General features: G+C 35.1%; 1 protein-coding gene across 2 annotated transcripts in view; it reads right to left on the bottom strand.

The window, feature by feature from the left end:
* The window catches only part of Tanc2 (tetratricopeptide repeat, ankyrin repeat and coiled-coil containing 2), a 284,441-nt gene that overhangs the window by 176,908 nt on the left and 92,932 nt on the right, over window positions 1-14,601 (bottom strand). Inside the window, exon 4 of one of the 2 annotated variants that reach the window (XM_028780603.1) lies at window positions 9,595-9,666. In XM_028780603.1, the coding sequence (XP_028636436.1) occupies window positions 9,595-9,666 (72 nt within the window). Of the gene's footprint in view, window positions 1-9,483; window positions 9,667-14,601 lie in introns of both variants that reach the window. The other variant, XM_028780602.1, reaches the window with a different exon arrangement.

Genomic DNA, 14,601 nt, shown 5'->3' with positions numbered 1-14,601 from the left:
TAGCACCTTCTACCATATTGGTCTCAAGGGATCAAACTTAGGTCAGGGGGTTCACAGCAACCACTGTTAGCTGTTGAACCATCTCTGCCAGCACAAATATATATAATTCTGATCCATATTTTTGTCTAACAAGTTTCTTAACTATATACAGTTCTTTTGGGTCTGGAGCTCTAAGCCATAACTCTACCTCATTATGGATAACTCATAAAGATCAGTAGCAAACAGATATCAACTCCTAGTGATCATTCTTCTTTTATAAAGACTTTATAGCTATGTTGTAACATCCTTTGGACATATAGCTCTTAGAGAAGTATCTGTATATGTCTGGAGCATGGGGTGTGGTTGGGATGGCCTTTGTGCAAGGCTATCTTTTCTGAGAGTGTGTATCATGTAAACATGCAAAATAATTCTTCATTTTGTTGTTAAACTTGACATAAGGGTCTCAAATTTTATTCTGTCAACTTGATACAAGAGTTGAGTGTTTTCTGTTTGTTGCTTGAAGTAGAATGTTGTTTTTCATGGGAAAACTTTGAAGTCAGATATTCTTGGGGCAAATATCTGACTGGCTCTGCTAATGAGCTATATGAACGTGGTCAAGTCATTTGCTTATTCTGAGAATGTTATCTTCTTGTACTTATTATTTTTGCCTTACAGAGGACTTTATGGATCACAAGATAACATGTATATCAGGAAATAAATAAATAAACATCACATTTAAATAAACAAATAATAGCTAAAAAATGATAAACTTTAATCATTCTGGAGTAAATTTAAAAATTAAATTTACATGGTTTTGCCAAAAAAAAAAAAAAAGGTTGAGTTAAAACCTATCTGTATAATCCTTTCGGCTTGCTGACTGTGGGCATATTTGATTTTGTTATTAGGCTAGTTCTTTTAAGTTTGCTTGTTGTCAATTTTATATCATTCTCTTTCAGTTTTTGATGTTGTGCTCTAAACTTGTATACTTTATTGTCATGAGTATTATTATTAGTGGCTAATTCAAATTTTTTTGCCTTTTTAAAGCTGCATGTTATCTACTTTCTTTCCTGCTTACATTTATACTGTAAATTTAACATTCCTCTTGAAGATTCTATTTTCTTAATCTTGACTAAGAAATAGTATTTTATTAGTAGTCAAGTAATGTTTTTAATTCATTTTATTCACTTCAGCTTTCTATTTGTTGACAACTCTTTTTCTATTTACTCTTCCTTATTTTATGTCCTTATGTTAAGTGCTTAACTAATTTACTTTAACGATTTTCTTATTTGTCAATAAAGTATTCAAGGTTATGACTTGGCCTAATGGGAATACTTTCTAACTTCTAATATACCATACACTAAACTCTTAGGTTTTTAAAAAAGTTTGATATCTATTTTTAACTCAAAACTTATTTTAAAATTTTTTTTTAAAACTTTGCAAGCAGGAAAAAAAATTCCTTATTTTTAGTTGTTAGATTCCACTTTTATTTTCACTTTCACTGAAAAACAGACTTTGCTACAATTAAATATAAGATCAATACTTAGAAACAGTTCAATGTTATTTTAAAAAGGGTATTTTTCCTATATAAAATTCTATACTTAACTGTATGATTAAGTGCATTATATAAATTCTCTATATTTGTTATCCATTGAGTTATTAACTTTGAGGCATGAAATCTATCTTAAATGTAAAATCATCAATTTTCCTTTTTGTCATTAAAAATGTTTGCAATAGATAGTGCTTTTAAAAATATCTTTACAGAGATATAATTCACATACCATGAAATTTATCTCTCTACTGAAAATAGGCTTTGTATATTCACAGGCTTAAGTAACTATCACCATAATCTATACTTATAATATTTTATCACCCAGAATTAAACTCACACCCTCAGAACTAACTTCACATACTTGTCCCTTCAGTTCTAGGAAACTGCTAAATGTTCAGTCTCTATTCATGACACTTCATAAGCTAGAATTTTATAAATTCTCATATCATCTTTTGTGACTAGCTTCTTTTATTCAAGATGAATCTAAATGGTTCATCCATAGCTCTGACTATTCATGGCACTTCATAAATTAGAATTTCACAAATGATTATATCAACTTTGGTGACTGGATTATTTTATTTAGAATGAATTTACAAGGTTCATCCATGTTGCAGCATAGAAAAATAAATAATTTATTTTTATTGTCAAACAATATGGCTTTAATAGATTCTCTTACATTCATCAGCTAATAAACATCCAAGCTCTTTGCCTATGGTGATCATACCTCCTATCTATTTGGTTCTGGTTTGCTTTAATAATGCTGGCTCATGAAAACTGAAATTATTTATAGTGAAGGAGGGAACAATTCACTAACATTCTCTATTTTTAGTATTGAAGGACTAAGTAAATAACCTCTGAAGGTCCAGAAATAGTTCCTGTTTGCTGTTCCTATCACTGAATTAACCTTGGGATTTATAGCAGGTGAACCTTCATATTCCAAAGATCTTAAAAAGTATTCATATATTTATTTCCTCATTTAATGTTATAAAAGTGAGAACTTAACAGTTGTTAGTGATAGAACTTAGACTACTGTGCATGCCTATGACATTTTTAAATTCACTAGGCTGGACTCAGTGAGGCTTATGCCTTTAATCTGAGCAACAGGGAGGTAAGAGCAGAGGATCAGGCATTTAAAGCTAGCCTCGGCTACATAATGAGCTTTAAGTTAGTTTGAGATTATGTAAGTCTCTGCTCTTCTCCCTGACAAAAGAAATCTATAAGACACCTAGAATGCCAACATTGTTTCTAAAATTATGTACTCATATGCTATAGTATGATTACATCTAGTCAGTCAGACTGTAGAGACTAATTACATGTGTAGGCCTTTTATATTTTCAAATTAGGTCTTCAGTAATTTTCTTAGAATGTCTATGAGACATAGCTACATTTCCATATTTATCCAACATAAAAAGAGAAAACTACCATTTAATCAATACTTAGTATATGATAGAAGGTATCTCTAACAAATCATATTTAATGTTCACATCAATCCTAATAAATTCACACTCGTATGTCTTGAATTCCAATGTTCCTCAAAACTATAAGGCAAACTGCCAATGAACACATGTCAGATAATGTAGACTAATGTCAAAAGAGCTCTGCAGTGGTTCTTGCAAATGTCTCTAAAATAAGTAAGTGTTTCCATTTGATCAAAGACAAAAATAGTATTTTGTCTATAGCCAGTATTTCAGATGTTGAAGCTTGCCAAAATTAGATTATAACCAACCATCTACATTGCATTGTTTAATCTATTTGGTGATAGTATCTGAAGATTAAGCATCAAGAAAGTGTAAAGGTCATTCAAAGGTGACTTGAAGGTCACATTCTAAAAGTCCAGAATACATAGTTAATACAGACGATAGAAACTCAATTCTCAAACCTCTTCGACACTAACAGTTGTGGCTAGCATTTTATTACCTACTCTAGGCCACATACCAACTCACAAGGCTTACAGGTACTCCTCTATTTCTCCTCTTCTATGCTATTAACAATGCTATCGTCCTTAAAAAAAAAAAAAACAAAGGAACTGAAGTACAACAATTTTTAAATGAATTTAAGATTACATGGCAAATCTGTTAAACAAACTCAAAGGTTTTCAATTTCCCAGAGGGTAAAAATTATAAACATATAAAAAGGGCAAAACTAATCTATGTCATTATTCTCCCACTTTTGAGTAGTGGCTACATGTCTCTACCATAACCCAATGCCTGTCTTTACACTTACATATATATCAATTTATAACACACATGGATTTATATGATTGATAAGTAGATTTTCATTTTGCTATGCACACAGCTCTATATATGTAAGTAAGCATACATTTTCAAACTCATTCAAATTTATTTGTAAAATTCAATATAAAGTTGTTTGTATTGATGTTTATATACACTAGGATAGGTAAGTGACATAAACAAAATGGGAGTGAATCAATGCGCCCTTAACATCTACAGATTAATACAGAGGATGGCCTTGTTGGGTATCAATGGGAGAAGAGGCCCTTGGTCCTGTGAAGGCTCAGTGCCCCAGTGTAAGGGAATGTGAGGGCGGGAAGGCGGGAGTGTGTGGGTGGGAAAACACCCTCATAGAAGCAGGAGGAGGGGATGAGCTAGGGTGTTTCTTGGGGGGGGGGGACCAGGAAAGGGGATAACATTTGAAATGTAAATAAAGAAAATATCCAATAGGGTGAAAAAAAGAAAAATACAAAAAAAAATACCAAGTCTTTGTGATACAACTAAGACATCTAGGAAGGAGTAATAAATAAAGTCTGGCACTAATCAGGGGCAACAGCATGTCTCTGCACACTCTTCCACATCTCTCCCATTACAACTAACTAGTTGCAATACACAACTAACCAACTCAACAGTGGTTCCTATTCAACCTTTAGGTCTTCTAGTTTTCATTTACCATTGAAACCGTTTGACTTCATCTTCTGTCCTTAGAAACAACGATGAAAAAGTAAATAAGATACAAATGTAGAGGGCAAGTATTTAACTTCTCTAATGGTCAATTTTCTTGTTGGTAAAAGAAGACCACTTGCTAGCTGTATTAATTTAGGCAAATTTTCAATTTAGCAATCATGTACTGTAACTTAGTTTACTTATTTGTAAAATAAAGATATATGTGAAATTATAGTAATGAAACATATGCCGCATAGGAGACATTCAAGTGAACATTGCTATCATTTTCCATTATTCACTAAAAATATTATTTCAAAATAAATAAAATTTGTTTGTTAATTGATTGGATCTCTCAATGTAATCCAAGCTGGCCTGGAGCTGACTCTATATAGCCTAGGCTGGCCCTAATTCATGATCCTTCACCAACTTCTTTAGTGCTGGGATTATGTGCATAATTCACTACATTCAGTTCCTCAAAAATATAAAGTTCCAACTGGCATCTAATACTAAAAACAATCTTCAAAAAATTCTCAAAACAATCTTGTTTCAATAATGACAGCTAACACTGAGTACCTAAGATTTACCAAACATGGTTTTAAGTGATAACCAATGTGTTACCATAAGACACAACTACATTTCTGCTGTAAAGAAGAATACAAGAAATGGAATAACTTAATCAGACTTAGAAGACAAACTTAAGCAGTCTTACCACTGAGTCTGTGTCTCAGCTCTTTTGTTGATACTGAATAGAGGAATGCATCTATATGTTTAAAATCTACCTTCAAGCTCTAAGTCATTGAGTCTTTTTAAGTTTTAGTAAACAAGTCAAAATACTGAAAATGCAACAAGTCTTTCTGCAAACAGGTCTTCTTCACATATACATGTGCTAACAGACTAACATAAAAATATGTTGAACACAAAAGCTGCCCCAAAAAGACACGAAAAGGATAATCCTCTGTAGTATCTTACAATAATTTCAAAAGTACTCAACTTGTTTGAAACTGAAGACTATTTAAAGCTTAGAGAAACATGTAAAAGGTTAATGAAGAGGGCTGATGAGACAGCTCAGTGGATAAAGGCACTTGTTGACAAGCCTGATGACCTGAATTCAATCCCTGGGACTCATGTAGAACTGAGAAGGAACCCATTCCTGCAAGGTTGATGAACAGAATGAATGCCACTCTATGCTCTCCACACTTGCCAACAAGATCCAATTAAAAGTTGAAGCAGACTGTATTACTTCCCATCCCACCTCTGCTTATGATCTTACAATCAAAGTAGGCTCCTTACAAGGCAAAACATTTCCAACCTCTGTCTGTTTCTTCAATTCACTTTCTATTCACCTCTCCCCTGACACTATTAAACAATTCTCCCCCTAGACCTTGTTCTTTACTTCTCTTCCTCTTGTATTATTCCATAGGGAAAAAAACCCTCCATTTCCACCCCAATTTCTCTGCACATATTTCCATACTTCATACCTTCATAATGCTTGTTCTACCTAAAATTATTTGCTTTTTGGTTACTGGTTATTCCCCAACCCTGCCCCCAGTTAAACAGGGTCTATGTAGCACTGGCTGTCCTGGAACTGTGTAAACCAGGCTTGCCTGGTATGCACAGAGATCTGCCTGCCTCTGGGTTTGTAAAGCCATATCCAGTGGTTATATATTTCTTATCAATATCCCTCACAACTGAAAATATAAAAACCTTGAAGCAAGACATTGTCTTTTTCACTATGTTTTACTTAGAGTAGTATCTAGCATATAGTTCTAAACAAATTATTTATGAATTTTATGAATTACTGAGCCTTATGATAAAACAGGAAACCAAATATTAGAAATATTAGAAACATTAGTCCTAAAACAGGAAACCAAATATTAGAAAGCCATAAGAGAAATAAAACAAGCTAACACTATTTATTCTGTTTAGTAGGTAGGTACTATGCATAAAAGTAATACTTGGAAGTTTAAATCTATAGAAATATATAGATTAGTTAAGTACAGCCTTAATGGCCTCATTAAATTTGTGCCTTTTGGTTAAGTATCTCTGGCGGGTATTTCCATATTGTCTGTAGTTTCTTCCTTTAAGTTTTTTTTATTTAAACAAAACGTAATTAGGAAAAGGGTTAAAAGCAATCTATGGACCAAGAATGTCTTTTAAATTTTGAAATATTTTCATTTATTTCATTTAAATGGACAAGTTTATCATCTGCCTTACATGGGGGAAATGATCAAAGAAACATTTTTTTTAATTATTTTAAATCAAATCATAATTTTTACTTATTCACACTGGGGTTATAAACACAAAAAGGCAGGGCATGGGGAAGGGGAAGACACCGGAGCATGGGTGTTCAGAGGGGTACAGATATCTTTCAGAACAGGGTATTGGCTGGGTGAAGGTTCAGGAGACAGGTCACTATGACTCTGCCTATGATTCACTTGTCCTCATCTAAGTTGGTATTATCCACCAAGGCTACCTATTTACAAGGTCTATGACTACTCAGGCTGGTAAATTTCCACAAAGGCTGCCTGTTTACAATAGCTTATAGCCATCTGTTTTTCTACAGAGACCCAAGACTTGGTGTTAGTATACATGTATGACAGGCCTATTGCTGATTTTAGGCCTTCAAAGAAACATTTTAAGGATTTTTTTAAAGAAAACTATTTCCTCACTTGGTCTTCCTTCTTTATGGGCTTCATGTGGCCTGTGAGTTGCATCTTGGGCATTTCAAGGTTCTAGGCTAATATCCAATAATCAGTGAGTGAATACCATGTGTCTTCTTTTGTGATTGGCTTACCTCACTCAGGATGATAATTTCTAGTTCCATCCATTTACCTAGGAACCTCTCGAATTCATTGTTTTTAATAGCTGAGTAATACTCCATTGTGTAAATACCACTCCCACCTCCCCACCCTCAAAATTCCCACCCCCTGGGGCATCCAGCCTTCATGAGGTCAAGGTTCTCTTCTTCCACCTATGCCCAGCAGGGCCCTCCACTTTTACATATTCAGCTGAAGCCCTGGATCCCCCCCTAAGTGCTCCCAGGCTGGTGGTTTAGACCCTGGGAGCTGTGGTTGGTTGGTATTGTTGCTCTCCTCATGGTGCCACAAACCCTTTCAGCTCCTTCAGTCTTCACTCTAACTCCTCTATTGAGAACCCCATGATCAGTTCAATGGCTAGTTGTGAGCATCTGCCTCTGAATATGTCTGACTCTTGAAGGCCTCTGAGGAGATATCCATATCAGGCTCTTATCAGCATGCACTTCCTGTCTTCCACATCAGCATCTACCTTTGGTGATTCCGAGGGGGTGGTGGGGGATGGGGTAAGGGGACAACATAGGAAATGTAAATAAATCATCCAATAATAAAAAAAAATAAAAAAAAAAAGAAAACTATTTCCTTCTTTCATAAATTTAAAATTCACTCTTAGTCTTTAATGCTTAGGTTGTTTACATTCTTCAGTAAGTAAAACTTTATGGGAAGTTCCACACATTTAAAATACTGTAAAATTAAAACTCAGTGGTTCATACATGTTGTTAAGTCAACTATACCCCATCTTACTGTACTATGACATCACCTCTGAAATAGTGAGTTACTGACTTTGTTATTAAGTGAATTTATATTTTAACAAAGATAGCTATTTAGACTGATAGTGAAATTGGTATAAGTCAATCAGGTAGGTACCATAAAACCCCATGCTATCTAGCTTACTTCACAGAAATGGGAACTTTTTTGTACTTTCCCCATGGGGTGTGCGAAATGAAACAAACACACAGCAGCTATCAGATTTTGCATTTTGTGTTTTTATTAATGACACCTTTAACTGCAAAAATGAGATGATTTCTAAGCAATCAAAGCTTATTCTTGTCATACCATGTTAAAATTGATTATAATTTTAGACTTTGAACAGGAACCAGTATTTTAGGCTACTGTGTTAAGCTATTTTAAGAATTTTTATCTAATGACCTAAGTCAATACTTTGACTCACTCAAGTTACCTGAAAATGCCTAAAATACAACCAGCAATGTAAAGAAGTCAAACTCTTAAGCTTTATGAAACTACTGAATAATGAAATACTATACTTTGGTGAAAATTACAAACATTAAGTGGTTCATTCTATTTATAAGAGTCAAAAAGTCTCATTTTACCCTCTTCCTTCTTTTCTTTTGAACATGGCATAACAACCAAATCTCCTACTGTGTTCACTATCAGGCACAGAGGAAACAATCAATATGCCCTTAATTTCATCCTTTATGTACTCAATCCATCAACCCCATCCACTGGCAGCTAGCTAGAGGATGCTGCCTAAAATGCCACAGTGAAAGTCATCATTTTGTATAATTAACATATTTTGTTTTAATATACTGATGTCAGAAGAATCTAACCATGTGACCCAGGCTTTCATATCTTCACACGGAAAGATTCTTCAGTAATACCTTACAATTTCTTCCCTGCAAATGTTGAGGTCAAAAGTCCATTCAATAAAGACCTACTTTTAAACCTAACTGAATGAGCAATACAGATTTTGAGATGTATTTAAAGTCAGTGCCATAACAATTTATGAATCACAGTAAATATCCCAAGGAGCTGTAATGGTCTATGAAGAGAAAACATTCAAGTCAGATTTGAACACTAGAGATGAAATCTAGAAATCATGATTTTAAACAAAAACATGGCTAATGTCTATACATTTACTGATCTGTCAAGCTCTAATACAACTAAAATTCCAATGTCTCCATCTGTTAATGTGACAGGAACAAGCTGGTAAGTGAAGTCAAAACAACAGTGTATTCTGGCAAAACTAAGAACTTCCTGAAAATCTAGAAAAACATGTCCACAACAGATGGGTCACTTAGAAATGAATACATCAACCTGCCAAAATGAGTATGGCTCTAATTTGCTAAATTAAAATCAGTAGGAGCTTCACTTTCTAAGAGTCTTATGACAGTGGGAAGGCCAAAGGGGGGTAATCTGAAGATGCACATACACACATCTATGTCACCTAAAGTGTCATACTGTCAGGTTTCCTGTCAAACATACTAAATTCAGGTAAATTCCTTACCAGTTAACTTCTTCACAGGTTGGAGCCGAACACTGATAGACTGATGTGTGAGTAAGGGGGAGGATGGAAGAGAGCGAGACATGCCCTCCATAATCCGAATGTGCTGCATACCTTCACTCACTGGAAGTGGTGGAACAGCGTAGTCTGGCTCAAAAGCACAATCGCTTTCTGTGGAGATGCCACCTGTTAATAGGAAAGGAGAGTACAAGAGATGATAAAGATGATTCAGAACAGTATGTAACACACATGCACATGCATGCATGCATGCAGACACACACATACACACTCATTTGTATATTTATTGGGAAGGAGGTATGGACGGAAGGAAGAAAGGAAAATGAAGGAGGAAGGAAAAAAGAAAGAAAAGAAAAGGAAAGAAAAGAAAAGAAAAAAGACAGAGACAGGCTGCATCTTACAACCATAACTCCCATAAATTAAGATAATAGTAGGTTGCTAGGACCACAAAAACAAGAGCCATCATAATAGGTTTTAAATTATTTACACAAATTTGCTATACACAGAAAAAAATTGCATACACAGTATTTGGCCATTAATTAACAGTAACACATATATATTGAAGATGAATCAGAAAAATCATATAAGCTGGAGCTATAACTCCATGGCCAGACTCCTTGTCTCACATTCTCGAGGCCCTACGTTCAATCTTTAGTATTGAATAAAATAAATAAGTAAATAAATAAGCAATTGTGTGTGTGTGTGACAGGGAGAGAGAGAGGGGGGGGGAAGGCAGAAAAAAGCCAAATAAACCAAATATAACTTGGCAGAAAATACAACGTGTTCATCAACAAGGAACAACATTTAAAGAAGAATGCCTAATATGTTAAGAAACTAAAAGTTTAGAATTTTAGAGTATTAAAATAATTAAAATTTAGATAATTATAAGGCAAATTTATATAGACAAGATAACTAGAAAATATTAGGATGATAACTAGAGAACCAAAAGAACAGAAATATAGGCCGATGAGAAGGCTCAGCAAACACAGGTACTTCCTGCTAAGTCTGACCACCTGAGCTACCCCAGGACCTACATGATGAAAGAACAGAAACAAATCCTGCAAGCTAGCCTCTGACCACCAGATGCACACTGTGGGTGTATAGTTACCCACACATACTTATGCAAAAAAATGCATTTTTTAAAAAAGAGTAATTCTACAAAAATAGAAATGTGTTCTTGAATAAATGGTACCAAAGCATAAGCAAGAGAAAAGTGAATAAACTGTATTTTATTTAAAACCAAACCAACCCCCCGTCAGAAAAAAAACATTTTGGGTATCAAAGAATGCTATTAAAAATGAAAATACAATTCTCAGAATGGAAAAATACTTACAAATATTTTTGGTGAGTCTAGGTTTTATAATATATAAAGAAGTCTTACAACACAACAACAAAAAGACACGCACACAATTAAAAATTGGGCAAAGGACTTGAGTAGGTATTTATACAAGGACTCATAAATGGTCCCTTTGCATTTGAAAATATGCTTGAACAATCTTTCTAGAAAAGTAAATCAAAGTCAAATGAGACCCTACTTTATAGCCACTAAGATAAATACTACTTTTAAGAACAAAGAAAAGAATAAATGGATACTTTTAAGGTTCAGTGGGTATGAATGTTTATTGCCAAACCTGATAACCTAAGTTCAATTACCAGAACCCACATGGTAGAAAGAAAAAAATCACTCCTACAAGTTGTTCTCTGATCTTGACGTGGGTATACATATTGTATGGTATGTGAATTGTATGTGTGTACTATAATATGTGAACTATATGTGTGTGCTATGGTTGTGAACTGTAGTTCAATAAAAAATGACACCTCTTACCATGTATTTTTTAGTTCAGAAGCCTAAAAATCATTGCTAAATTTTTTCTCTAACCAACTCTTTGAACATATACTTCTGAAGATTACCAATCCAAATAACCCAAAACAACTGTTAAATGTATAGAAAAATGAAACTATCATATACTAGCAGAGGTGAGAAATGGTGTAGGTTCTGTGTAAAATAGGTGGCTCATCCAAAAGTTAAACACAGATTCAGAATATGACTCAATTCATTGTTTCATGTATACAACGAAAAGCACTAAACACAGGTTTACAACCAACACTTCAACATGAATATTTGCAGTAGCATTATTCATAATAGCCAAAAAGTAGAAACAACCCAAATGTCATAAATTGATAAATGTGATATATATATATATACATATACATATGTATATATATGTACATATATATACCATATTTCACATAAATTAAATATTTGGCTATCAAAGGGATGATGGTCTGATGTAGCAGGATACTTATCTGTTACATTGTATTTGTAGTGTAGCTCGGTGATTGGGCAGTAGAAGAGGAGGTGGAACCGGGAGAAGGAAAGAGGAAGGGGGGGAGAAAGGGAGAGACAGCTAGCAATCATGAAGGAAGATGGATGTGTTGAAAGCAGTCCAGGTTAACAATCATTCCACCAGGCACCACGAGCATGGCAGATATTAGGAGTGCAGCCGAGTACTGTGGGGGCAGTGTGGTGGGTTGGTAGAGGCAGCCGCCACGCTGGTGTCTTGTGGGTGCCAAGGCCAGCACTTCTAGCTAGCTGGAGCCATGGTCTGAGCGAGAACAGCGGGAACATGGTGGCTGCCCAGGAACAAGCCAGACTGAGTGTGGATTTTTAAATATCTCCCATTACAGTCTGACATATGACATATAGCTGAAAGAGTCTTAAAAGCTAATGCTGAGTGAAAGAAGTCACAAAAAGCCACATAGAATATGATTCGGCTTATATGTAAGATGTTCTGGAGAGATGAATCAAAGAAGACAAAAATTAGACTGTAGTTTCCACATCATCCCAGGAAAGGGAAGGGACAGCTGCTCAACAGGCCAGGTGTTTTCTTTTGGGATGATGGATAATAGAGCAATGATGTTCATATAGCATAGTGAGTATGCTAAGAGCCATTGGAATACTTGGGAATGCTGAGTTTAATGGTTTGTGAATTGTATGTAGTTCAGGAAAGAATGGCACGGGCATTTATCTCTAATCACATATTTTTCAGTTTGAAACCTATAAATCATCTCTAAATTCTTTCTTTTTCAAACTTTGCAACACATGACAATAGTTCTGCAGATTACCAATCTAAAATATATTTCAAAATTCCATGTTCTGTCCACTCTCCTACCACTACCTTAGTCCTGATCATTACTAATGTGTCACCGATATTCAGGAGGCAGAAATATAGAATGTTACTACTTATCCTTGGATTTTAGAACTTCTACCAGCGTATTAAAACTTTATTCTTCTTAGCCGCTGACCACTGTGTTTAGTATGTTCTGTTTTTTTCTCCCTGCCTCTGCCTGATCAGATAAACAATGTTTCTCATAGACCTATCTTTTCAAGCCTGTTTATCTAATCACTGGGCTTTCAAAACATCTGAAATTGATTTATACAAAATTATATTATTTAACAGATTTGCAATCAAAGAGATATTCCATTACGGTAATTTACAAACTAACAAGTCCTTTAGTGATCAAAATCAGCATGGATTTTTTTTTATGAAGGGATGTATTCAAAATGCTGCCTTTCATTTAGTGAAGTACCAGCTCTCACAATGTTCCACTGTTAAAAATGAGCTGATAATTTTAGGATCTGATAATCCTTAAGGAATCATAGTGTAATTAGTCCAGTTTGGCTGTCCTAGTTCATTACTCTGTTTAGAAACATTTTCTTTTTATCTTCTTTGTGCTATAAGATTATACTTGAACTCATTGATGCTGCAAACAAAATCTAAAAATGTATGCTTCAAGTAAAACATTGGTGAATATTAACAGAATTAGGCTGCATAATAGTTTTTCTTAGATAACTAGCAATCTCAAAAATTCAGCAGAAAACAAACTTACTTTATTCTTATGAATCTGCAGTTTGACTGTTGAGCTCTACAGTACTAGGCTAGTAAGCAGATATCAGGTTCAGTATCCCATCAATGTGTCATTAATGGTGAGCCTAGTCACTTAAGGGCAAGTGAAAACATGGCATGCTATGGAACTATACAAAGGCTTTTCTATTAGGGAACTACAGATTGAGCTCTGCAAAGAAGAGTGAGACCAAATAATGTATCACACATGGAGGCTAGGACAGGCAAAGTCTCTTTATCACTTGTGTCACACTGTATCACTTGGTGCCCTACTTTTGTATTCTGTACTAAGGCAGGAGGATAGGGGTGGAAACTGGGAAGAACACACTGCTTTGGTTTGACTCTTTTATGCACACTCTTGGAGCCTAGGGCACATCTGGTTTAAATACAACTACTATTCAGACCTTTCTCACACCCAGGTATCATACTGGCAGAAGGCCTCTGGTACAAGGGAGCAATCAACCAGCTGGTCCACAGGCTTAAAGTGAGAGCAAGCTGAAAGTGGTTCCTATACTGGCTGTGTTGCTGGGCTTGCATATGCACAACAACAGACATTCAACCTATCAGAGGTCTCAGCAACTAACAAGCCCCAACTGGATATGCATGGTGAGGCTCAGTCTACAAACTGCCATTTCTGGTCTAACCTGATGAGAAAGCAGAAACCAAGCCACTATCTTGTACTTCAACCCCTTGGTGAGGTGGCAGAAAAGTATCTCCATTATCCACTTAATATTCACCTATTTGATTTGTTTGGTTTTATCTAGATTATTTTGCTTTGCTCATTAATTGTGTTAATATTTTGTTTCCTTCACCATTATCTCTCATGTTTTTATCCCATAGTCTTCTTTCCTCTTTCTGCCTTTTCTCTCCTTTTTCCTTTCCCTGTCCCTTAGTTTGTATTACTATTATTTGCTAATACGTTTACCTTTGGTAGCTTTTAAATCCTTAAGTTTTCACACAGGTTGGTAGCTTTTAAATCCTTAAGTTTTCACACAAGTGCCAAAGGCCTGCTCAGTCTTTAGGGAATGGTTCTGGGTGGGACACAGCATCAGACAAAGGCCAAAGACTAAGGATCCCTGGCCTTATAATCTTACTATTTGTGCTTCAAAATCAATCTCTCTCTCTCTCTCTCTCTCTCTCTTTCTCTTTCTCTCTCTCTCTCTCTCTCTCTCTCTCTCTCTCTCTCTCTCTCTCTCTC

This window comes from Grammomys surdaster, unplaced genomic scaffold, assembly GCF_004785775.1.
Source record: "Grammomys surdaster isolate TR1022 unplaced genomic scaffold, NIH_TR_1.0 371, whole genome shotgun sequence".
NCBI classification, from domain to species: Eukaryota; Metazoa; Chordata; class Mammalia; order Rodentia; family Muridae; genus Grammomys; species Grammomys surdaster.
The sequence above is the reverse complement of the archived record's forward strand: the minus strand, read 5'-3'. Positions and strand labels throughout refer to the sequence as shown.